At 56.4% G+C, this 25758-nt stretch overlaps 2 protein-coding genes across 2 annotated transcripts in view; one reads left to right on the top strand and one right to left on the bottom strand.

Annotated features, from left to right (window-relative positions):
- Positions 1 to 8022, top strand: part of LOC308531249 (optic atrophy 3 protein-like) — a gene marked incomplete at its 3' end in the record, with an annotated part of 94639 nt that extends 86617 nt beyond the window's left edge. The window contains exon 2 of the mRNA XM_081108175.1: positions 7601 to 8022. Within this exon, the coding sequence (XP_080964301.1) occupies positions 7601 to 8022 (422 nt within the window). The remainder of the gene's footprint in view (positions 1 to 7600) is intronic.
- A 2170-nt stretch (positions 8023 to 10192) lies between these two features.
- On the bottom strand, positions 10193 to 24422 carry VASP (vasodilator stimulated phosphoprotein). Its single transcript, XM_081108620.1, has 13 exons — positions 24135 to 24422; positions 16909 to 17080; positions 16663 to 16828; positions 14363 to 14477; positions 13959 to 13996; positions 13603 to 13844; positions 13373 to 13473; positions 12349 to 12400; positions 12150 to 12186; positions 11884 to 11929; positions 11654 to 11744; positions 10447 to 10504; positions 10193 to 10343 (listed from the first exon to the last, which is right to left on the bottom strand). Exons 1-13 carry the CDS (start codon positions 24137 to 24139, stop codon positions 10306 to 10308), a joined length of 1161 nt encoding a protein of 386 aa, XP_080964746.1. The 5' UTR covers positions 24140 to 24422; the 3' UTR covers positions 10193 to 10305.
- Between the last annotated feature and the right edge of the window lie 1336 nt (positions 24423 to 25758).

Genomic DNA, 25758 nt, shown 5'->3' with positions numbered 1-25758 from the left:
GGCAGCAGGTGCAAGTGGTGGCTCCAGTGCTAGCTGCAGGTGTGAGCGGGGACAGTGCTGGCAGTGGGTATGAGCAGGGCCGTCGCCTGCAGCAGGTGCAAGTGGGAACGGCGCCTGCAGCGGGTGCAAGCGCTCGGCAGGACCGCAGCGTGCAGGAGCAAAGAATTTTCAGTAACCACCAGAGGCTCGCGCTGATGACAGCGACCGGTGCCCTGCCTTGGTCTGATGCCCCCGCTCACCTGCTCCACCATCCTGCTGCAGCCAATGCCCGCCATGTTCCACACTCTGCCACCTGCTGCCAACGCCCGACATGTTCCGCACGTGCCCCCTGGTGGTCAGCGTACGTCATGGTCACCGGTTGGTTGTTCGCTTGTTCCGCCTTTCGGTCTATTTGCATATTAGGGTATTATATATATAGATAAACTGGTTATCTTCCGTGTTTTCCTGAGATCTGTGAGCTGTTCTAGCAAATGATCAAATCCAAGGAGAATGTCATGGTGAAAAGGAAAATGGGGGTGGTGGGGGGAATGCTTGTAACCTAGTTCAGTATCTGGTTAAAACTGTAGTCTTACTTCCCCACTCTGACTGACTTGGGCTGAGCTGCGGAGCCTAACCCCAAGGTCCCGCCAAAGCTGACTTGGGTGGAGCTGCGGGGACCCTCAGGGACCCTCAGGGACCCGCCACAGGAGGAGATATAGGTCAGAGCCTCCCCAGGAGTTCAGTTCAGACTTTGGACCCGGAATTCCCCTGGATTAGCAGATCTCGAAATAAAAGTTAAACTTCCCTCCCTCAGAGTGCTGGCTGATCGTCCTCCCGTGCATTCTGCCACAACAATGGGAACCTCTAATTCAGCGGTTCTCAACCTGTGGGTCACGACCCCTTTGGCGGTCGAACGACCCTTTCACAGGGGTCGCCTCAGACCATCCTGCATATCACATATTTACATTACGATTCATAACAGTAGCAACATTACAGTGATGAAGTAGCAACGAAAATAATTCCATGGTTGGGTCACAACATGAGGAACTGTATTTAAAGGCCAGAAGGTTGAGAACCACTGCTCTAGTTTGTAGCCATGTTAGACAGGAGTTGTGGGGGACCTGGAGACCTGCTGTTTGTATTTAGAGTCTGAAGTGGGGGGCCGTGCTGTGGCGCTGAGCCCTCAGCTGGAGGGCTTCTCATGAACTGCAGTTAGTGTCTGGATTCATTGAATTGTAGGCCACCGGGCTGGTGTTTCAGAGAGTTGCCCGGTGTGCGAGAAAGAAGCCCACACATGTGGTGTGAGGAGACTCGTGTGAGAATAAAGGAGAAACACAACACTGTATTTTTTCCACACACGGGGACCAACTTTTTCAAAGTGGTCTTTACCCGCACAGAAGGGTAGGTACCAGCAAAGAGAGCTGCCTTTGAAGCAACATTTAAGCTTTCTGGCCCTGGCCAGTGTGGCTCAGGCGGTGGGAGCCTCGTCCCATGCACCAAAGGACTGTGGGTTCGATTCCCAGTGAGGGAACATAGCCAGGTTGCAGGTTCAATCCCCAAACAGGAGGCAACCAATTGATGTTTCTTGCTCTCTCTTTCCCTCTCTCTTCCTCTTTCTCTAAAGTCAGGTGTTGTTTTTTTTTTAATTAAAAATTACACACAAGCATTTAAGCTGTTCAGGTGCCATGGCCTCCGTGAGGAGGGCACCCCACACCACACCACCACTGGTTCCTTTAGCTCTCTAGTGAACCCCAGTCCAGATATGCCAGGAACAGCATGATTTTGCCTACAAAAGTTGGGAATGGCCCACACTGACTTTGGTGTTGCTGGGTCAAGTCACTCCCAACACCTTTTTATTCCGGAAACCTTTCCCCACTCCTGGTTTTTACCTTGTGTGTTTACCAGTTATCCTAGTCATGCCTCTGGGTCTGTCAGGGTAGGGACTCAAGCGGCACCCAGTGGATCCAACTGTATATCCTAGAAGATTTCCGCACCCTAGACTAAATGGAGATAGCCAGACAGGCACATGCCTTAGAGAGCCTGTTATAATTGACTAGAGGCCCAGTGCACGAATTCGTGCATGGGTGGGGTTCCTCGACCTGGGCTGATTGGGGCCAATTGGGGCCATTTTCCCCAGTCCCAGTTGGGGCCGATCAAGGCTGGCCGGCCAGGGGGAAGGACCATGGGAGGTTGGCTGGCTGCAGGAGGTTGGCTGTGGGAGCACACTGACCACCAGGGGGCAGCTCCTGCATTGAGCATCTGCCCCCTGGTGGTCAGTGCACATCACAGTGACCTGTTGACCAGTCGTTCGGTCAACCAGTCATAACGGTTGCTTAGGCTTTATATATATAGACTAGAGGCCCAGTGCACGAAATCATGCACACATAACTTGCCGCCGCTTGCCGCCACTCATCACCCCACCCACCGCCATGAGCTGCTGCCGTGAGCCACCGTGAGCCACCGCTCACGGGCTGGGGCAGGGGGACTGAGAGGTGGTCAATGCACCTCATGGCGACCGGTCAAGTAGTCATTCTGGTCATTCTGCTTATGTTCCCTGACCTTTTATTATATAGGATGTTGGATTCCTGTGGCAGCGTCCACAGACACAGCATAAAGAATGGCAACCATGCCCTAACTAGTTTGGCTCAGTGGATAGAGCGTCGGCCTGTGGACTGGAGGGTCCCAGGTTCGATTCCGGTCAGGGGCATGTACCTGGGTTGTGGGCACATCCCCAGTGGGGAATGTGCAGGAGGCAGCTGATCGATGTTTCTCTCTCATTGATGTTTCTGGCTCTCTAGCCCTCTCCCTTCCTCTCTGTAAAAAATCAATAAAATATATTAAATAAATAAATAAAAAAAAGAATGGCAATCAGACCAACTGGAGTGTCATCGTCCTGGGCACCAAAAGGTTGCAGTTCAGTCCCCATTCGGGGCATGTACTAAAGGCAACCAATCAGTGTTCCTCACATCAATGTTTCTCTCTATCCCCACTCCCTCCTTTCCACTCTCTCTAAAAAACAATGAGAAAAATGTCCTCGGGTGAGGATAAACAAAAAAACCCTACATCTTTTTTTTTTTTTAATATATTTTATTGATTTTTTACAGAGAGGAAGGGAGAGGGATAGAGAGTCAGAAACATCGATGAGAGAGAAACATTGATCAGCTGCCTCCTGCACACCCCCTACTGGGGATGTGCCCACAACCCAGGTACATGCCCTTGACCGGAATCGAACCCGGGACCTTTCAGTCCACAGGCCGAGGCTCTATCCACTGAGCCAAACCGGTTTCGGCAAAACGCTACATCCTGATAAGTGGACGAAGTGGACTAATTTAAAACTCTGAGGAAGACCATTATAAACTTTTGAACAATAATAGATACAGAGGCAGAGCTGCCTCAAACAGATTGTCAAACTGCAGCGGGAAGGCCGGGGAGGGTTGGGGGGCAGGAGGGAGGGGGGTAAGAGATCAACTGAAGGACTTGTATGCATGCATATAAGCATAACCAATGGACATAAGACACTGGGGGGTAGGGGAGGCCAGGGGATTGTCAAGGGCGGAGGGGAAAAAAGGACACATATGTAATACCCTTTGTAATACTTTAAGCAATAAAATAAATAAATAAAAATAAAAAAAACTCTGAGGAAGAGAGAGAGAGAGAGACATTGATTGATATGAGAGAGACACATGGATTGGTTCCCCCTCAAACCTGCAACCCAGGTAGGTGCCCTTGACTAAGAATCAAACCCAAGACTCTTTGGTGTGTGGGCCAACACTCTAACCACTGAGCCACCAGCCAGGGCTCAAGATGTAGATTTGATAACGCTTCATGGAGAAGCTAAACTTGTCTCTAAGCTTGGATGTTTTCTAATACAATTGTTTAAATAAAGAAAGACAATGAAAATCACAGGCATGGTTGCAAAAATCCCCCAAACTCAAAGATGTTCTGAAAGGAAAAGTTAATGAAAGCCCCAGAATGTAGAACAAAGAGGAGGGAGGAGAAAACAGGACAGAAGCGCAGGGCGGGGGGGGGGGGGGGGGAGGATGGTATAGGGGGATAAATGGTGATGAGGAAAATTAAATTAAAAAAGAAAGCCCTGGCTGGTGTGCCTCCGATGGTCGGAGCATCATCTGGTGGGTTCAGTTCCCAGTTGGGGCGCATGCGGAAGGCAGCCGATATACGTTTCTCTTTCACATCGATGTTTCTCCCCCTTCTTCCTCTCTCTAAAATCAATTTTAAAGAAAAACAGGAGAGAAAAGTCTAGAGGTGAAGGATCAGTGCAGGGCCGTGTTCCAGACGAGGAAGTGTTCCAGGAGTGACAGGGAAATGGAGGGGAGGAAATGCATCCCACGCACAGTGAGGGGTCGCCAGGCACACCCTCACTCTGACACCAACTGTGCGCGGCCAGCTCAGCCAAAGGTTTGGGGAGCCTTTGTAGAAAAGACAGACAAAGAGAATAAGCTGGGTCTAGGTGGATCTCCTGTGCCTGGCTGAGGCCACAGAGAGAGCCAGAGGGCAAGCTGAGCCTTCTGTTATAGCCAGAAGTAAACAAGGTAGTGGTCACCATAGTTACAGTGAGTTTCCCACAGCTCATTAGCTATCCAGATAACATCAATAAGGTCAAGCCTAATTATGCTAAGAGGGCTGTGCCCTCTAAGCTGGGAATTGTTTGTGGCTTTGCCAACAGGTCAATCTGAGGCTTAACCCTATAGCCCAGCGGTTCTCAACCTGTGGGTCGCGACCCCTTTGGGGGTGGAATGACCCTTTCACAGGGGCCGCCTAAGACCATCGGAAAACACAGATATAATTACATATTGTTTTTGTGACTAATCACTATGCTTTAATTATGTTCAATTTGTAACAATGAAAATACATCCTGCCTATCAGATATTTACATGATGATTCATAACAGTAGCAAAATTACAGTTATGAAGTAGCAACGAAAATAATTTTATGTTTGGGGATCACCACAACATGAGGAACTGTATTAAAGGGTTGCGGCGTTAGGAAGGTTGAGAACCACTGCTATAGCCACTCCCTACAACCAACCGCAAGTTCAGGGAGCCCAAACCACCTCCAATTTCAATAATTTGGTGGAAAGACTCACTGATTATTACACCCCCCGTTACAGTTTATTAGAGAGAGGATGCAGGTTAAAATCAGCCTCGGGAAGAGGTACGTGGGGCAGAATCCAGGAGAGCTCCCGTGGTCCCAGTGGGATCGGGGACAGCACTAACTTCTCCCAGCAGCAATGAGTGACAACCAGGGAAGCTCGCCCAGGCCATGTCCTCCAGGGGCTTTAAGGGGGGTGGGTCGCAGAGACCAGGTTTCCGAACTGTGTGGCCCACCTTAGGTCAGCCGCTTGGCTCCAGGGGGTGAGCTGATACCACGGGGCCCAAAGCCCTCCCGGTAAATGAAGAGCTAGAGTCCACTCTCGGGCACGGCCCAGGCCCCAAGTAAACAGACACTCCTATCAGGCAGGACATTCCAAGGACTTAAAGACTTCCTCTCCGGACGGGACAGAAGGGCGAAGGCCAGAGCTCCAGCTGCAGGGTAGGGTTAATCCTTTACTGCGCAGACAAGAAACATTCCCAGGACTAAAGAGAAAAACAAGCTTAGGATAGAAAAGTATAAAAGAATGGAACAGGAGGAACTCATCCATAAGCCCATCCTGGTGCAGTCAGTGCTACAGGGTGACAGAAAGTCCCTCCGCCGGCACAAGTGATGGAACCAGGCCCCAAACGGCTGAGGAATTTTGCACGGGTGATTCTGGGCCTAGAAACTGTCATCTAGTCTAGTGTGAAAGTAGGCAAAGAACAGTAAACACTTATTATGACTCAGAAAGGCATCTATAATAAAAGTGTAATATGCTAATTAGACCAGATGTCATTCCGGACATCCTTCCTGCCATCCGGGTCCCGGGTGCCTGCGAGCAACCTGGGGGAAGCCAGCCCAGGTTCCAGGTGCCGGAGGGAAGCCCGTGCTGGCAGCTGGGGAAAGGAAGGCCTACTCTTGCATGAATTTCGTGCACCAGGCCTCTAGTGTAAATATAATAGCACAGCAGACAGACCACAGGAGATGGAGGGCAGGGGAGAGGAGAGAGTGGGAGGAGCAGTTAATGTGCCTACAAGTGCGCCTCAGGAAGTTAAGGCAATAGGCATGTTATTTAGAACCACAAAGGCTACCAATTAATGGTAACAGACAGCCCTAACCGGTTTGGCTCAGTGGACAGAGCGTCCGCCTGCGGACTCAAGGGTCCCAGGTTCGATTCCGGTCAAGGGCATGTACCTTGGTTGCTGGCACATCCCCAGTGGGGAGTGTGCAGGAGGCAGCTGATCGATGTTTCTAACTCTCTATCCCTCTCCCTTCCTCTCTGTAAAAAATCAGTAAAATATATATTTAAAAAAATAGTAACAGACAAAATAAAAATCGCTTGCAAAACTTGGGAGAGGAAAGGACACAGAATGTGCTAAATTCACACAAGTGGGGGTAGCAGTGGAAAGTAAAGTCATAATGTTTTTAAATATTTTATTGATTTTGAGAGGGAGAGGGAGAGAAACATTGATGTGAAAGTGACACATCAATAGGCTGCCTCCTGCACTCCCACCCCCACCCCTCTCCACCGCGGACTGAGCCTGAAACCCGGTCATGTGCCCTGACAGGGAACCCAACTGGGGGGGGAGCCTCCTGGTGCATGGGACAACGCTCAACCAACTGAGCCACATCGGCCAGGGCTCAAGTCATAAAATTTTTAAAAATCCAATTGAGTAAATCAAGAGTTAGAGGTATAAGCTTGTGATTTGGCACCCTAGGGTTAAAGTGGAAGAAAAAATGCAGAAAAGATAAAAAGTGGTTCACCTTGGCGGGGTGGGACCACAGCGGGAGGCGGCCGATGGACTGCCCTGGCGACTCGCCCCTTTCTGTGGGAATGTGGCCCGATCAGATCAGCCCGGCTGCTGCGACGTTTCCAGGAATCCATCCCTTAATGAGGGCAAAGAGGCTTATCGTTTTTCCCAGCAGCCCCTAGATCAATGGATGGATATGAATATTCGTGGAGTGAGTCAGGTTTCAGCACCAACTCCCTGTTTATGTTACGTTTCCCTCACGCCCATGAGTAAGGATTAGGTAAAGGAGTCGTCGCTAGAGCAGCCTCGCCCAGCCCCGAGCTCCTTCCACAGCCCGAACCCGCACAGGGAAAGGGCCAACTGTCAGCGCCTCCTGGGGAGGCCGAAAGGAGCTTGTCTGGCCCTTCGGGGGGGAGACGGGGGGCGGACCAGAGGGAGCGACGTTTACCCGGCTCTGGGCTGGGGCCACCCACTAAGAACCCCCCTCCAGGGCAGCACTTCTTTCTCGGCTACTCGCCATAACCTTCGGGACGTTTTCAAAAGATGCCCGCCCGCCCGCCGGCCGCCCTCCCGCCGGCCGCCCCGTCCGAAGAACTAACTCCGACCCCGCGTGCTGGGCGGCGTGGTGCCCGCGGGTCTTCTTTGCGGCGCTCACTCCCCAACCACAGACATTCCGCCGCCCTTCCCCGTAGTAGCTCCGGACGGGACTTGGAGGCGTGGAGGGGCGGGCTGGAGGGGGCGCCCCCCCCCAAGGTGCCTGACCCCCCTCTCGCCCGCAGTGTACCACTGGGCGGAGATGCGGGCCAAGATGCGCCTCCTGGGCTTCGACGCGCAGGCCGTGAAGCCGCTGAACGAGGCGGCGGCCGCCGAGCTGGGCGCCGAGCTGCTGGGCGAGGCCACGGTCTTCGCGGTGGCGGGCGGCTGCCTGCTGCTGGAGTTCTGGCGCCAGAAGTCGCAGCAGCGCCGCAAGGAGCGGCGGCAGGACGTGGCCTGGGGCGAGATGCAGGACGAGCTGGAGCAGCTGGCGCTGGCGCTGGAGGCGCTGCAGGCGCAGGTGCAGGCGGCGCCCAAGCAGAGCGCCCTGGAGGAGCTGCGGGCGGAGATCCAGGATCTGCGCACCCACATGTGCACCCAGGACCCGGACGCGCCCGAGGCCGAGCCCGAGCCCGAGGAAGAGCCCCCGCCCGAGCCTGAGGACTAGGAGGCCGCCGGGCCCTAGTCTGGAGCGTGACTTTCCCCGATATGGCCTTCCGTCCGCCCCGTCCCTTCCTGACCCGGTCCAGCTAATACCACCGGTCCCTTTGGGGGCAGAATGGATCCTAGACCCGGGCTGATCCAACCAGGCTTTGGGTCACTTTCCCCACGAGAGGGGCCAGCAGGACACGCAGACCTGGCTAACCCTCTGTCACTCACACCGCCACTTACCCGGAGGGGGCCTCCCCATGACACCGAAACTTCGCTCCTTTGCGACCCTTGTAAGGGAAATGCAGAAATCTGTCTACCTCAGCTCTTTATGGGGGTGAGAAATAGGATGGATCTTGGAAAGCTCTGGCTCCAATAGGTCACTGCGGTGCCTGACTTTGGCCCCCCACTGGCACCTCTACTGAGGGCGCCTCCTAAGTGATCATCCCAACAGCGGCACCAGCACCTTCGTCTGGGCACCGCCCGCAGGAAAGGCTGGCAGGGTCCTCCCAGCAGCTCCACCGGCTCCCCCGTCCCCTGCTCCCGGGACCTGTTCCAGCAGGACATGCCCTTCAGGTTGGAGAAGTCGGTGCCGCCAGGGGGCTGAACAGTTCTGTTGTAACCAAAGCCCCGTTCACCAGCAGTTCTGGACCCACCGCTGTCCTTACCCACCATCCTCCCCGCTGGCCTTTCACCCGGACCCACCTGTTCTCCTACTACCTGGGCAGCGGTCCTGACCCCACCTTCCATCCACACCTGCTCTTCAGAACACTCAGGGGTCCCTCTCCCTTTCTGCCTTTGGACTGGCCCCCAGTCCCCCCTCAACCTCCTTCATGCAAAGGCTTCCTCCGCGGGACCACTGGCCCCTGGGCCCTAAGCTCCCCGCCCCCATCCCAAGGGAATATTCCACCAGGCGGTGCAGCCTGCCTGCCAACCCAGTGGACCACTGCAGGGGGTGTGCGTGAGCTCTGCGGCTTCCTATTTTTTTAGACTGTAAATGTTTTTATAATTAAAGGAGCTCCGAGGTAATGGGGGCATCTCAGTGTGTCCGAGAGCCATGGTGCATGCCGGTAAGGACACACGGGTCATTACAATTAGGAGAAGCTGGGAGGTTCTGACGGGAAGTGGGCAGATGGGGAACAAGGTCTCCGGGCAGCAAAGGGGCCTGCCCCGGGCCGGCAGTCTGTGAGGGACAGCCCCGGGCTTTCTCTAGGCCGGGGGATTGGTTTGGCTAAGGGAGGGGGAGGAGGGAAAAGGAAGGAATGAGGAAGCTGCCTTGGTAAGGAGCGGAGGGAGGGAGGGAGGGAGGGAGGTCTGTGGAAAAGTCAGAGCCGGCAGAGCCCACCCTGGCTGAAGGAGCCCGAGGGAACTGGAACAGGTGCAGGGCGGTTAGAAGGACGCAGAGGAGCAGGTGGGTTGCTGGGGACGGAGGACAGCAACCCCCTCCCGTCCTCATCAGAGCAGCCCTTCCAATCACTCCAGAAATCTTAGCATTTATAAAAACTGGCAGATTTATTCCGCGGGGGCCCATTTTCAAGAAGCTGAAGGTGAAGGTGGGAGAGGGGAGGAAAGCTTTCCTCCCCTTTTCCTTTCTCCCTCATCTTATTTTCCCTAAGGGGGTAAAAATGGCCTGGACCCCAAAACCTACCCAAATAAAAAACCAAAAAACTGAGGTTCCAAAAAGTTACAGCATCTTAATTCCTCATAGAAAAGGGGAAGGAGCCGGAGGGAAAGGATGTTCCCTGGGGTGAGGGGAGATGCCCCCAGCCTGGTGGGACCACCCCCCCCCCTTAAATAGCTGCCCGGAATCCGACAAGCCCGGGGCTAAAGCATTTAAAAACTCCCCATTTTATCAAAACCAAAGAGAAAAAAATTTCCCTTCCCCCCAAAACCTAAATATATATATATATATATATATAATTTTTTTCCTTAAAAAAACAAAAATTTGAAGGCATTAAGCGATAAAGTGAAATCTAGAACAAGGGAATGTGCCGTTCCCTCCTTCCTCCCCCTGTGGGGTTCACTGGTACATCCCCCGCAGAGGGACCTGCCCCAAGGGGATGGCCGAGGGGAAGGACCAAAGGGAGCAGAGGGTGGGGGCCTCCCCAGCCAATCAGCAGCCAGTATAGGAGTGGGCATGGCAGAAGCCACACCCCCTTGGAATTTTCCAAGTGGGATGAGGAGGGGGGAGGACGCTTCCTGTGTAGTCTTCAGCCAATTCCAAGTCAAGTCGAGGCAGGGAAAGCAGGGTGACAGGCAAGGTGTGCGGAAAGGAGAAACGGGGTCTTCTGGGGCCCTGTGGTCAGGGGGAACCCCTCTTCCTCAGCTCCTGGACAAAGGCTGGAAGGAAACAAAGGTCAGAGGTCAGGGCAGAGTCTCTTCCCCCTTCCCTTCCAAAACAGGGCTCTTTCCCAGGGACAGGATCCCTCCAAAACCCCCTCACCTTCAATTATTTCTTCTTTCACTTTCTGCAATTCCTTCCTCACCTCTTCCAGAAACTCCTGAAAGCAATGGGGTGCAACCAATCAGGAAGAGTGCCTGGACTTGCAGACACTCGTCTCTCCTTTCTTTAATTCATTTATTTATTTTTATTTTATTTTTTAAAATATTTTTTATTGATTTCAGAGAGGAAGGGAAAGGGAGAGAGATAGAAACATCAATGATGAGAGAGAATCATTGATCGCTGCCTCCTGCACGCCCCCTGCTGGGGATCGAGCCTGCAATCTGGGCATGTGCCTTTGACTGGAATCGAACCTGAGATCATTCAGTCCACAGGTGGACGCTCTATCCACTGAGCCAAACCAGCTAGGGCTATTTAATTTTATTTTTATTGACTTCAGAGAGGGAGAGAGAGAAACATCAATGATGAGAGAGAATCATTGATCTTGACCAGCTGCCTCCTCCACGCCCCCTACTGGGGTTCGAGCCTGCAACCAGGGCATATGCCCTTGACCACAATCAAACCCGGAACCCTTCAGTTCTCAGGCCAATGCTTTATCCACTGAGCCAAACCAGCTAGGGCTAATTTCTCCTTTCTTAATGACTGAAGGGCCACACACACACCATGACCTCACTGACAAAGCCGCAGAGGGACTGGAGAATTCTGGAGATTTCTGGATCCTCTGAGCTAGAAGAAAAGCACTGGAGAACATCCAGTACCAGGGATGGCAAATACATTCTATTCTCCTGCCAACTCCAGTGGGTAATGGGCGTCTGGGGCCAGTGTGCTGAAAAGGACTCTGGGTACTCCCCGGGAAAGCGTGCGGTGATAGATTAGAGTGTGTCTCCGAGGCCCTTTCTAGAATCACATGGCAAGTCAGTGGCAGAATTTAGACCAGTGATGGCGAACCTTTTGAGCTCGGCGTGTCAGCATTTTGAAAAACCCTAACTTAACTCTGGTGCCGTGTCACATGTAGAAATTTTTTGATATTTGCAACCATAGTAAAACAAAGACTTATATTTTTGATATTCATCTTATATATTTAAATGCCATTTAACAAAGAAAAATCAACCAAAAAAATGAGTTCGCGTGTCACCTCTGACACGCGTGTCATAGGTTCGCCATCACTGATGTAGACCCAGATCTCTCTTCTTCCTGTGGCCCCTTTCATAGCCCCCGAACCTCGCCCCCCGTCCCCTGGCCAAGCTACCTGCTTCACCCTCTCCAGGTCTGACTCATCGCCGGAGCTGGGTGTAGCGGGGTGGGCCTCGGAAGTGGTCACTGAAGACGACGACTTCATCCTGGGAGAGAGGGTGTGGTTTGGGGCAGACATGAGGTTGGAGAGGGCCTGCCGCCCATCCCACAAGCATGGCGTTCCTCCCTACAGATTCAGCAAATCCACCTACTTGGGGCAGGAGGGACCCAGTACTGACGACCCACCTTGGCAAGGTTGTGCTGTTCTTCTCCCAGGGTCTCCGCACAGGTTCTGGGGGACAGGCAACAAATCAGAAAGATAAGGGAGGAGGAATGCCCCCCCCCCACCCCCATCCTCCCACAGCCTCATCAGCCCCTGTGCAAAGAACCATCTCAGGAGACTACAGTCCCCAGTATTGTTTGCACAGACCCTTTCAAGAATGTGCTTTATGTGTGAGGACAAAGCATCCTGGGATTTGTAGTTCCTGTGGCTAGACTGGGCTATCACTCACCGCTTTGGGCTGGGACTCTGGCTTCTGGCTCCTCCTGCTGGTGGGAAATAAAACTGTCATGAGCCAGTCCCTGCCACACCTCTGTGCATTTTCCTCTTCCAGGTTCTGTCCAGCCCAGCCTTGTCACACCGCCTCCCCAATATCCCTACCCCAACGGGACAGCCTAAGGTGTATGTGGCAGGAAGAGCCCCTAACTCACATTGGCAGATTCATCCTTGGGGGGTTTCTCCCCAACTAGTGTGGCTTTCCTTCTGCAGGAGGGAAAGGCAAAAACAGATGGCTCCAGCCCTCCCTCAGCCACTCAACAGCCCCCTTCCCAGAGCTCAGAAAGGCGGATTCTAGGGTACAGAGTTGTGGAACTTGTGAACGCTAAGAAAACTTTAATTTTAGAAGTTACAGAGTGCTGTTCTCGAGGTAGGATGGGGATTTTGCGTTTTTCACATTTGGGAACCACAAAGTTCTAAGGGCCGAGGGCTCTGGAATTCTAGGAACCCAACTTTTCAGGTTCTGAGGCAGGAATGTCTAAGGTCCTAGAATTTGCAGCGGTTCTCAACCTGTGGGTTCGCGACCCCTTTAGCGGTCGAACGACCCTTTCACAGGGGTCGCCTAAGACCATCCTGCATATCAGATATTTACATTACGATTCACAACAGTAGCAACATGACAGTGATGAAGTAGCAACGAAAATAATTTTATGGTTGGGTCACAACATGAGGAACTGTATTTAAAGGGCCAGAAGGTTGCCCTGACCGGTTTGGCTCAGTGGATAGAGCATCGGCCTGCGGACTGAAGGGTCCCAGGTTCGATTCCGGTCAGAGGCATGTGTCTTGGTTGCGGGCACATCCCCAGTGGGGAGTGTGCAGGAGGCAGCTGATCGATGTTTCTCATCGATGTTTCTGACTCTCTGTCCCTCTCCCTTCCTCTCTGTAAAAAATCAATAAAATATATATATTTTTTTAAAAAGGGCCAGAAGGTTGAGAACCACTGAATCTAGAGCCTACCAGGTGGTTGCAAACCCAGCCATCTCAGGAGAAGGCAATTGCAGCATTATATCCCAAACCTGGCTATCACAGAGGGAACTTTCATCCAAAGAAACAACAACACAAACACAACGGGAATCAGCCAGCCCCACACCTGGCCCTACCGGCCCCGGTGATAACCGCTGGTCTGAGGGTTTGTTCCCAGAGCCTCCCAGGCGCACGGAGGTCCGGGCTCGGGCTCACCTCCGGGCCAGCATGGCGTTCATCTCCTCCATGAGCCCGCCCCCTGTGCTTCGACTGCTCTCAGCTTTGGGGGCTGCGGGCCCCCCTGAGGCCTCCTCCTGCTGGAGAAATTACAGAGAGGGGGGCTTTATGCGCAGGCCTCCTGATGTCCCCAGGCAACTCAGGCCTCATTCCCCACTATTCCCTCAGGGCCCCGTCTCCCCACACCCTGCCATGTCTGGCCCCCTCACCTTGCTGACTTTCCTGAGTTTGGCTCCGGCAATGGCTGCAGCCAGGCCGGCGGCCCCAGTCCCTCCACCACTGGGGCCAGCTGCTGTGGGGAGAGGGGGTGGAGGGGGTGGGCCTCCCCCTGCTCCATGCCCTACAGCGGAGACCCCCGAGGGGGGCAGACCAGAGGGTGGGGGGGGACCCGGAGGCGGGGGAGGTCCTGGAGGTGGAGGCGGTCCCCCAGCTGGGAGAGCAGGGGGGGCTCCTGAAACAAACAGACAAAGGAGGGGTGCTGAGAGAGAGGCCTCCCTCCTTGTTATCCAGCTGGCCCCCCTCCTCTGGGAGCCCCCCTCCCCCCAGGGACCATGTGAACAATCACCTGCATTGGAGACACGGCGCTCCAGGTGCTCTGGCTGCCTGAGGAGGGGAGGAGGGAGGGGCTGCCGTCACTCAGGACCCTGAGACGGGCTCCTAACTCCCACCCGCTCCCTTCCCCAGGGGCCCAGGAAAGCGGGGGGGGGGGGGGGGACAGCAGGGACAGGGTGAGACCAAGATGCAAGCACTGTAGTCACCAGACTGTCAGCAGCTGAATTACAAAACGCGCGAGATGCTTTAAAGAGCCAAGCGTTGGACTCTCGGAAGGGAGAGGGGTTTCTAAACCAGCAGGAGGCAGGAGCGCCTGAAAGCTACGGTCTACTAGCCGCTGGGAGTTGCAGTTGGAGGTGAGAATTCTAGGCGTCGGGGGCGCGGCAGCGGTAGGATTCCCACCGGGACCCCACCCACCTTCTCTGAAGCTCCGCCTCCTCGGGGGCGGGGCCGTTCTGGACCGACCAGGAGGGCGGGGCCGCCTGTGGCTGCGCTGGCGGTGGCGGTGGCGGCGGTGCTGGAGGCCCACCTCCTGGAAAGCGAGAGTGGAACCCGGTGATGCGTCAGCCCGGAACCTGGCCCCGCCTCGGGGCACTTTCCCTCCGCTCTCCCAGGCCCGGCAGGATTCCTGCCCAGAGGTGCCCGCTCACTTCCCGACACTCCGGCTGGTGTGGGCACCTGGGCAAGCTTCCCTTGACTGAGCTGATTGGTGGTGGAGGCTGTGGTGATGCCCGAGTGACTGGTGGGGGACAATGACGGCCCAAAGGGGCAGTCACTTGCAGACTGGAATTTGCAGAAACAAGACAAATTCAGGATGATTCCCACATCTACTCTCTCTCTCTTTTTTTAATCCTCACCCGAGGATATTTTTCCATTGATTTTCAGAGTGGAAGGGAGCGGGAAGAGGAGTGCAAGACAGATCGATTGGCGGCCTCCTGCACAGCTCCCAGTCCCGGGGCAGGGACTGAACCTGCAACCCAGGCACGTGCCCCTGACCGAACCTGTGCCCCTCGGGTGTGCAGGCTGACGCTCGAACCACTGAAACACCGGCCAGGGCTCCCACATCTACTCTTAACCAGGGGCTCAGCCACGGAGACCCCAGCCCCAGGACCCTGAAAAGGCTGAAAGCCTGCTCCTTACCACCCCCGGCCTCTGGCGTCGGACACAAAGTTCCACCCCCCATCGTTCTCTCTGTGCCCCGACAAGCAAGCCCTGTCACCGCAGCCGCTCCAGGAAGCAGACAGCCCTGCCCTTGGTGATCTGAAGCTCTCCAGCAGCGACCTGACCCGAGGCACAGCGGCACCTAACGCCTCGCTGCCCAGGGGCTGCCACTGCCAGGCACTTGCTAGACACGCAGAGGTTCAGCCCCACCTCAGCCCAACTGAACTGGAACCTGCCTTTTACCCAGATGTCCAGGTTAAGAGCTACCACCTTGGTCCTGGCCGGTAGCTCAAAGCATCGTCCTGATGAACCAAGGTTCAGTCCTCAGTCAGGGCACATACAGGAATCAACCAATCGATATACAGTGGGGCCTTGACTTACGAGTTTAATTTGTTCCGTGACGGAGCTTGTAACTCAAATTACTCATATGTCAAGTCAAAAAGTGAACGACTGAGACACGTGATGCTGGGCTGATGTGGTGTTCACTGTGACGTTCGCTGCGCCAACTAGAGGTGGGGTATCTGAAGCTGGCTGGTAACCCGAATTTTAGCTCGCAACTCAAAAGCAAAAAATTGGCCGAGAGACAGCTCGTATCTCGAAAAACTCATTAGTCGGGACACTCGTAAGTCAAGGCCCCACTGTATATAAAAGCCTAAGCGACTGTCATGACCGGACAGGAACAACTGTATGACATGCACTGACCACCAGGGGGCAGACGCTCAATGCAGGAGCTGCCCCCTGGCCAACCTCCTGTGGCCCCTCTCCCTCAGCTGGCTGCCCCCCCACCCCCAATAGGCCTCGATCGCCAGCCAGGCCGAGGGACCCCATCAGTGCATGAATTCATGCACCAGGCCTCTAGTGAATACATAAATAAGCGGAACAACAAATCAGCATCTCTCTCCCCACCCCCAGCCTCTCTCACTCAAAAATGAATTTTAAAAAAAAGAACTACCACCCGGCCAGTGTGTCTCAGTGGTTGAGCATCAACCTATGAACCAGGAGGTCACAGTTCGATTCCTGGTCAGGGCACATGTCTGGTTGCAGGCTCAATCCCCAGTGGGGGGTATGCAGGAGGCAGCCCATCAATGAGTCTCTCTCATCATTGATGTTTCTATCTCTCTCTCTCCCTCTCCCTTCCTCTCTGAAGTCAATAAAAAGATATTAAAATATATATAATTTATTTATGTTTTAAAGAACTACCACCTGGAGATCTTTTTAATATCGATGTCTGAAAACGAGTTGATGATGATATGAGCCAGTACAATACCCGGCAAAGGGCAGAGGGAGCCTTCCAAGAGCTGGAAACAGCTACACCTTGATCTGGGAGGCGGTCACCCAGGAGTGTTCATGTGAAAATTCATGGGGCAACTGCAGCCTTAGGAATCCAGGGGTACAAGGGGCACACAGGAGCCCACACAAAATCCTCAGAAAAACGGTCCACGGTAGCAATGAATCAGCCCCATTTTCAGATGAGTAAACTGAGGCCACGAGCAGTGAAGTGGCGGCCCCAGGCCACACGGCAGGGCTCAGGGGCCCCTCCGCCCACTGTCTCTGACCTTCCAACGCCTCCAGGGCACTGGCCATGCTCGCGGCGAACTGTGCGGCGTCCTCCTTGCTGCCAAAGTTGAGGCCCCAGACCTGGCGGGCGTCCCGCCACTGGTGGAAGTTGGGGGTGGCCTGGTTATACTTGAGACCCCGGATGATGGCGCAGTTGATGACCACCTGGCAGGAGGGGAAAGGTGGGTGAGGGGGGTGCAGGGGCGGAGGGCGCGGCCCTGGGAAGGGGCGGCCGCGGGCTTCACCTGCTGGTCTGGCTGCATCTTCCGGCCGACCACCCGGAAGGAGTTGGCCGTGGGGTTGTGGTAGATCTGGACTCGGCTGAAGGTCTGGGGGCCCGTGCCCGCAGGCAGCCACCGCTTGTTGCCGTCGTCATAGAGCATCACAGTGGCCCGGCTGGAGCAGATGACCGTCTCGCTGCCGGGAAATGGGGAGAGAGGGGGTGAGGCCGTTAGCGGGAAAGAGGCACCCCTCCAGGTCTGGGCACCTTCTCCACCTGGGTCCCCCTCCGATTCAGGGACAGTGTGAGAGGAAGAGAGAAAACGCGGGAAGGCAGGGGGAGATGGACCCCTGAAGACGCCCAGATGGACAGTGATTGGGAAGGAAAACACACAGGCGGGGCTGAGCCAGACAGACAGACAGACAGACAGACAGACTGGGGGAGACAAAGACACAAACTGGGGATGTGAGACAGACGGGGAGAAGGAGAGGGAGAGGAAGTCAGACAGACAGACCGAGTGGAATGGACAAACAGGCTGACATGGAGAGAGAGCTGAGAGAGAGAGTCAGACTGACAATGGGGAGACAGACAAGGGAACGGTGAGGGGAACACATGGAAAGGGCAGAGAGGCAGAGAGAGAAGTCCGGAGTGAGAGCAGGAGGAGGGGACCCGGGAGGAGGAGGGCAGTGGGGATGGGGCAGGAACTCTGGGCGGCGGCACTGGGAATCAGCCTGGCACTCCTGGAGCCTCAGTTTCCCTATCTCTTCCAGGGTTCTCCCCGCCCCGTCCGCCCCCCCCCCCCCACACACACACACACTCCCTGCTTCGGTAGGAGGAGGAAGCTGAGCCCAGGGAGGGGAAGGGTAGTCCTGCAGCAAGTTGGGGACCAATGCTACACCCTAACCTCTTCTTTTTCCTGCTGCCACCCCATCCATCTGCCCATCACCCCACAGTGCCCCGGGCCATCGGCAGACACTCCCTGCTCCCACAGGCCCATGTCTTGGGCAATGACCCAGACAGCCGCGGCCCCACCCTCCAGTGCAGGAGACAGTCCAGTCCCCAGACAGTCGGGAGCACCCTCCTGGCCTGGGCGTCACAGAGGAGTTCCAGAGCAAGTGACATCTGACTCAGCCTTGGGGGGCGGGGCGGGGTATCAAGAAACTAGTTCAGAGTTCAGGCTCTGATATCCAGAGACCTGGGTTCAAATCCCCACGGAGCCACCTGCTCCATGTGACTCAGCGAGTGACCCTCCCACTTGAGAACTGCAAACTGGGGAAATGACAGGCCCCCCACCCCCACCCCCCACGCCCAGGACAGTGGGAGGAGCAATGAGTCTGGACACGTAAAGCCACGTACTTGGCATGGACTGAGCACTTAGTAACTGTCAGCATCTCTCACATCACAGGCACCCCCCCTACCCCGCCCCCCCCCCCCCCCCGCAGTCCTTCTGGGGAGGGTCAACCTCCCCTCCCCCAGCGAGGAAACTCAGGCTCCCAGACAGGAAGTGACTTGCTCAAGGTCACACAGACCTGGGGAAGTGCTAGTCCCTACCCCGCCCCACCCCCACCAAACTTTTTCCTGAAAAGAGGAAGTGGATGGTCAGAGGTTTCCGGGGAGAGAAATTATACCCCACAAGGGCCCTGTCTCAGCCAGGCCTGGGGGCTGGGTGTGCGGCTCAGGCTGCTCAAGACGAGTCAGGGAAAACCCCTCAGCAGACCCAGCTCTGGGTTCCTAGGCCCGGGGCTGAACGCCGGACACCCCCAAGTTTACATAAATCGTGGCGTCTCCTTCCTCGGGTGTCTGCTCATCGGACATCCTAAGCCCTCTCCTCGGTCACTCACTTTATTCTCCTTCAAGATGCGCACTACTTCATCCTCAGTACGCACGCGGGGAGCCAGTGGGGGCCCAGTGAGGCTGTGTGCTTGCTCCGGGTCACAGAGCTCGTCAGCAGCAGAATGAGGATTTGAACCCAGGCCACCTGGCAGCCAAGTCCACAGCCTCAACCGCCAGGAACTGTGTGGGCCCCAAACCAACCCAAACACCAGGTGCTGTTTCCAGACCGGTGCGGCCTCAGGGGCCATTTCTGGCTCCCACTGCCCCCTGGCAGGGCAGGACGAAGGCCTCGCCCACACCTGCCACCCACCCACAGGGCCGGCTCTGGCCGGGAGCCCGGGTTGTGTTTGCTACCCCACCCTGGCTGCACTTTGCTCTCCCAAGCTGCCCTGCCCTGCCCAAGGCTTTGGCCTGGCCCAGGGGCGCCTGCTGAGCGACCCCAGGCTGGTCCTACCCCTCACCAGGCCCCAGTGTCCCCATTACAGCAGAAGGATCTGCAAAAACACGTCAGATGGAGTCCCTTCCCTTCTCTGGGAGAAAAAAAGCCAAGATCTCTCTGTGGCTTCCGTGATCTGTGTGATCTCTGATCTCATCCCTTCCCTGCCCCCAGCTCGCAGTTTCAGCCCCTCCGGCCTCCAAGCTGTTCCTTCTACAGGCGCATTCCTGCCTCAGGCGAAGCACTTCTTCCTCCACCTGGATCCTCACCTCCCCCAGCCTCTTCCCCTGACTACAGGAAAGTCTCTCCCTCTCATCGCACGTCCCACGTCATGGCGTCCCTCCCTCCCTGACAGTCCCCATCTGTCCTACAAAAGGTCAGGACCATGAGGGCCGGGATGTGTGTCTCCAGAACCCAGAATGGTGTCCAGCACATAGGTGTTCAACAGCTGTTAAATCAGCCATCGATAAAAAATGAAAACTTACAGCAACGGCAGCTGGGCTACAGACATTGTTCTGGGTGCTGCTGAGCTGCAGTTTCCACAAAGAACCTCGCAGGGACCTCAGGAGAAGGACTCTGGTCCTTACTCTTACTACAGAGGAGGAACCATGGGCACAGAGAGGTGAAGACATTTGTCCCAGGTCACACAGCGAGTAAGCAGAGGGGCTGGCATTTGAAACCAAGTCCACCCAAGTTCCTCACCTCACTTAAAGGTGAGGAAACAGCTAAGCTAAAACTTGAAGAAGCCAAGGGCTAAAGTGGTGTGTGTCAGAGGTTTTTAAAAGAAGGTGGGGAGGAGACAAACACATCCGTACACAGTGGTGATTTTTGCAGAGGTCCTTCTCAGGGACTAACAGTGCCTGCCTCCGAGGACGGGCACTGCGGACCTGAGGAAGGAGGAAACGGACACATCGCACTCTTCACTTTTTAAAACTGCTTGACTCTTTTTTTATTAGTAGTATTAGTATTGATTTCAGATAGGAAGGGAGAGGGAGAGAAGAGAGAGAGAAACATCAGTGATGAGAGACAATCATCGATGGGCTGCCTCCTGCACGACCCCTACTGGGGATCAGGCCGCAACCTGGGTATGTGCCCTTGACCAGAATTGAACCCGGGACCCTTCAGACCGCAGGCTGACGCTCTATCCACTGAGCCAAACCGGCTAGGGCTTGATTCTTTCTTTCTCTCTTTTTTTCACCACAGGCTGGTATTAGCAAGAAAAAACTCATTCAGTACTTATGTTCAAAAATTAAAACTATAAGCCAGGCAAAACCTGCAGCAGAAAATCCCACAGCCAGGAAGCTGGGACTGAGGTTCGTCTCTTAGAGTCCCGCATCAGAGAGCCTTAATTCCCAGCCAGCGCAGGACCCTCCCTTCCCCACAGGTCCCCACCTTCTGGAAAACTCTAGCAAGTGGTGGTGGATGGGAGAGGGCTCAAGTCAACCTGGTGCTGTGTGGCTTCACCTCTCTGAGCCTCTGTCTCCAGCCCTGGGAACCATCACTCAGTGGTTTGCTGTAACGCTTCAAAGAGATAAGAAAAACCCTGAAGCTCATGCACAGGCTCCATATAAGGAAGCGGAGGGTCAAAACAGGGGAGAGAGCCTCTCATCACTGGAGGCAATCAAGCATAGTCACTCTGGTTTACTCAAACCTTCCAGGTCAGAGGCTTGCCCCTTTTTCTACCCTAAGACGTACCCTATAGCTGCCTGACACCACACAACTTGTGATCCACACTGCCGGCACCCACACACAACCTTTCCAAACTACTACTCTTTTGAAACAACCCTGTAATAGGGAACCAGATCTCTTGTCTGTGGGGCTTGTGTAGGCTCACACCAGTCCCTCTCCCCTGACCAGTCTGTTTCCTATAAGCGAACAAGAAAGTAAAGGTTCCCACAGGGGTTTCGTTTTTCGTATCTCCATGAACTGTTCATACAGTGAAAGCATGTTACCTATGTTTGTTTTTTTTAATTCTTTATACCTATATATTTTTAAAAGACCATTAAGCCGCCCAACCGGTCTGGCTCAGTGGATAGAGCGTCAGCCTTCGGACTGAAGGGTCCCAGGTTCGATTCCGGTCAAGGGCATGTACCTTGGTTGTGGGCACATCCCCAGTAGGGAGTGTGCAGGAGGCAGCTGATCGATGTTTCTCTCTCATTGATGTTTCTAACTCTCTATCCCTCTCCTTACCTCTCTGTAAAAAATCAATAAAATATATTAAAAAAAAAAAAAAAAGACCATTAAGCCTAGCCAGTGTGACTCAGTGGTTGAGCATCGATCGACCTATGAACCAGGAGGTCATGGTTTGATTCCCGGTCAGGGCACATGCACGAATTTCAGGCTCGATCCCCAGTGTGGGGTGTGCAGGAAGCAGCGATCAATGATTCTCTCTCCCTCTCCCTTCCTCTCCGAAATCAATAAAAATATATATGCGGAAAAAAAAATTAAAGGTTTTCTTTTCCTTTTTCTTTAATAGCATAATACTCTGGAGACAGTCCTGAGTTCAAATTCAGACTTGCCTACTTCCAAACTGTTGGGGAATCTGCTTCATTTGTCCATGCCTCAGTTTCCCCATCTGTAAACTCGGAGGTGGGGCAGTCAGGACATATCTCTCTCTTAGAACTGCTGTTGAAGATTACACGGAATTAGGTACCTAGTACAGCGTCTGCACAAAGTAGATCATTGATCCAATGGTCTCACAATTTTTTAAAATAAAAATAATAGCAAGGACTGCTATCGGAGGAGAAAGAACCGAACCCAAATTCTCCTTTAGCGTCCCTCTGCCCTGAGAGGCTCAGACTTGCGCCCGGCTTCCCCGCTTTCCCAGAATCCCAGCTCAGAGTCTAAGACACATTAGACACTCAACAAATATTTGTCAAACTGGGGGAAAAAGAGCGTTTATCTTGTAATTTTCCATCTTAACATCCTCTCTTCCAACTGCCCCCCAAGACTGCCACCATCCAAACCAGCCAGAAATCAGAGGATCCTAGTCTGCTCTCTCCCTCAAGGTTGCCTCTGGCTGCATCTTGCTCGGCCCGGCTCTCCCAGAGCCTCAGTTTCCCCAGCTGGATCCAGGGGGGGTGGGTCCATTTGAATCCTAGCTGTCTTTGGAGAAGAGGCACAGCCCAGAGAGTGGGGTGTGGCCACTGACTGGGAAGACCCCCCAGGAAGTGGAAGTAACCCCCTGGTGGGACACCCCCAGCTCAGCTTCTGCCCACCCCCCAGAAGGTGGGAAGCTGGGCCTCCACCAGCAGCGGGGGCTGTGGTCGGGCCAGGGCCTCGGGACTGGGCTTGGGGGTGAGGGTGGGGGTGGGAGGCCGGCCCAGACACTGCTCCTGCCCTTTTACGGTCTCAGCGAGTGAGGCAGCACTAACTCGGACATCCGCCATCCGCCTTCCACGGTGCTGGGACCGGAAACGCGGGGGGGCGGGGGGGCGCACGGGGCGGGGCGGGGGCCAGTGGGAGAGAGGACTCCCCGGGGAAGAGGGTGAGGGACGAGAGCCCCGCTCCCCGGAACTGCCCTCTGTCCAGGGCAGACCTGGAGGGATGTTGCTGTCCTGGGAGGAAGGGCAGGCAGGAAGCCTTGAGGGTATCTGGGGGTGCCTCCTGGTCCCCAATTTTCCAACCATCCCTTTCACATCAGAAGGGACAAATGCGGGAGGTGGGTTCCCCAATGGTCATAAGAAGGAACGCCACCCCGATGTCAGGGGGCGCGTGTGGAGAGTGGGGGGCGGGAGGATGTGGGCGCCACGGGGTTAACACCCAGCTGTCCCCAGGGGCCTCCCCCTTACGCCGGGGTCTCTGGGGCAGGAAGTCCCTGGGAGAGTGGAGGAAGGGAGATAGTATTGTCTGACTCAGGCCACTGGGGAGACATGATGGGGCTCCAGGGGAAGCGAGAATGGGGGGGTCCGGCCCGGGCCCCCGCCCCCACGGCCCCGCCCTCAGGTGAGCCCAGGAGTTTTGAGGGAGGCCAGGGTAGGACAAAACCCCCGGGTCCCTGGCCCCCTCCCCCCCGCACACCCCCCCCAGGATTAAATTCGAGGGGAGACGGCTGGGACGATCTGGGAAGCTGGGTCCCCGGGGAGAGTGCTGTGACCTTGACGCTCCCAGGGCGCCCCCTCCTCCAACCCCGCAGTCCGGCGGCCGGAGGGGGAGGTGGGGGGAGGGGAGGCGCCGCCGGGGGGGGGGGCGGGGGGCGGGGAGCGCCGGCCCCCTCCCCCACGCGCACCAGCTGTCTCGACAGGTGAGTCAGGCAGACAAAGGCCCCCTCCCCCAGCCGCCGCGCCCCCTCCGGCCCGAGCCGCGCAGGTGGGGAGCGGGCCGCCCGCCTGGCCCCGGGCCGGGGCGCCGCCCTCGGCACGCAGCTCGGTGCGCGGTCCCGCGGCGCAGGGCTCGGCGGGTTCGAGGCGGAGGCGCCGGGCGCCGGGGGATGGGCGTCCCGACCTCCTGCACCGGGCGAGCCCCTCCACCTGCGGGGCGGCTTCCGGGCCCTCGAAGTTCAGGAGCGAGTCCCGCTCGGGAAGACTTTCCCGCGGCACGTAAAGGGGAACCCCGCGAATCAGGGTGGGCGCTCCCATCTGTGCTCCAGGTGCCGGGGACCCCCACACCGGCCCCCACAAACCCTCTCGGGGCCCGAGTTGAGATTTGGGGGGATCCTGAGAACTGCCTGAAGCCTGGCCCCCCGGCGGGGAGGACCTGCCAACTTGGACGGCCGCCGGAAAAAGTCTTAAAAATTCGGGAGTCCTCGGAACGCCCCCGAATCTGAGGTTCTCCCCGGAGAACCTCCCCGGCACCACCGCGGACCTTGGGAGTCGGGGGAAGAGGTCGACATCTGGAGCTCATCCAAGGGGGCTCGGCCGCCAATCCGAGGCTCCCAGCGCCCGGTCCCCAAATTCCAGCCCGGAGCGAGTTGGGGGGAGGGGACAAAGGCGGGGCGGGGGGCCGCGCCGGCGGGGCAGGGTCTGGAGGCTTTGGAGGCTCACCTCATGGCTGCTCCGCAGGCGGGCGGCGCACCCACAGAACGGGGCGCCCCGGGCTCGAGGTTCAGGGGTTCGGGGTTGGCTCCGGGTTCTGCTCAGTCTCCCCCAGGGTCCCGCCCCATAGAGTCCGGCTTCCTGGGGAAAACGTGGACGGGGCCGGGGCGGGTCCTCGGGCGACCTCCACCCTCTGGGGGGGTCTGACCGGGGTCCCCGCGACAGAAGGGGGTGCGACGTCCCCTCCGCGGCGCTCCCCGCGGCCGCCGGCGGCTACAGTGCTACTCTTACTACTGTACTTCCCTCCCGGCCGCTCGTTCCAACATCCACTCCCCGTACCCACAGTTCCCTGCGCCTTAAAGGGGCCGCGAGCCAACCGCGGCGGGGTGGGTGGGGCGGAGGGCGCTTAAAAGGGCAACGCGGAACCTTACACCCCAACGTTGCCGCGTGGGGCCGCTTGCCGGGGTCACTCTCACGTGGGGGGGCCGCTCGGTGGAGGGGGAGGGACCCGAGTTCTCCCCACGATGGGAATCCAGGGGGATCTCAGGGGGGCACCGTGCATTCTCGCCCTTCCCATCCACCTCTCCGTTTCTTTGCACTCTGCTCACTTTGGGGAGGGGGCGAGGAGGACCCTCACATTTTCCCCCTTAACTCCTCCCCTCTGGCCCCCCAACGTCTCTCTTCTCTGCCAATTTGGGGGGTGACTGAAGGCGCACCCTCTCCCCGGCACTGGCGGGGGGAAGGTGGGAAGGACTCCGCCCCGCACCGCCCCCCGCCCGGCCGGGAAGGTGAGGAGGAAGTGGGCCGAGGGGGCGCGGCCGCCGCTGACTCACAGCCGCGGGGGGTGGGGTGCGGCGGGACCGGGTGGGGGTGAGGCGCCGGTTCCAGGGGGACGAGGCCCCCAGCTCCCTCCCCACGCACGCCCCGCCGTCACTCAGTCCCGCCCGCGGAGAATGGCACGATCATCCCGCAACTGGGGGGCACGAAGGCGGGGCGACCCTCCCCGGTCCCCGCTCCCGCGAGCCCCTTCCCCCCGCCCCGCGCGGGCTGCGGGCTGAGCCCCAACACCCGCCGAAGCTTCCGCAGCGGGTCCCGCCGGCCCCGCCGGCCCCGCCCGCGTGACGTCACTCCTGAGGCCCCACCTCTCCCGCACGGCGCCACCTGGCCGGGTAGGTGCCCCAGTCGGGGGGGCAGAAGCCTGGGGAATCATCAGTCTGCCGTTTACACATGGGGAGACTGAGGCCTGGAGGCAGGGGATATATCTGGGCTATCAGCCTCTTGCCTGAACCCCCAGAGCTGAGGGTGCTTGGTGCGAAGTGTACAACGAACAGTACTCAAGGGTCCAGATGACCAGGTGAGCCCATCAACCTTCCCAGGCTTTGTCCAAGCCACAGCCCCTGCCTCGGTGCCGCCCTGACCTCACCTCATGCTTCTCGGACATGTGCTGACATCATTTCTTCTCTGCAGAATCGAGTCACTGCGCCGGCTCACCGTGGCAGCCCTTGAACCCGGGCCCACCTGGGTTAGAATTGTTTCTCTGCGTGTCTCCTCAGGCTGTAAGTTCTTTGGGAATAAGTGTAGACTTCCTCGTATTTCTGTGACTCACTAACTCAGCCAGGCCCAGGACAGCATT

Source organism: Myotis nattereri (assembly GCF_964212035.1).
Source record: "Myotis nattereri genome assembly, chromosome: 15".
Taxonomy (NCBI): domain Eukaryota; kingdom Metazoa; phylum Chordata; class Mammalia; order Chiroptera; family Vespertilionidae; genus Myotis; species Myotis nattereri.
Note: the sequence above shows the minus strand (reverse complement) of the source record. Positions and strands in the feature narration are given on the sequence as shown.

Excerpts from the sequence above, each read along its gene's own strand:
- VASP (XM_081108620.1), bottom strand. Across the intron at positions 13,997-14,362 it reads GAGGCGGAGCTTCAGAGAAG|GCAGCCAGAGCACCTGGAGC; the intron begins GTGGGTGGGGTC and ends TCCCCTCCTCAG. Across the intron at positions 10,505-11,653 it reads ACCTGGAGAGGGTGAAGCAG|GAGTTTCTGGAAGAGGTGAG; the intron begins GTAGCTTGGCCA and ends CATTGCTTTCAG.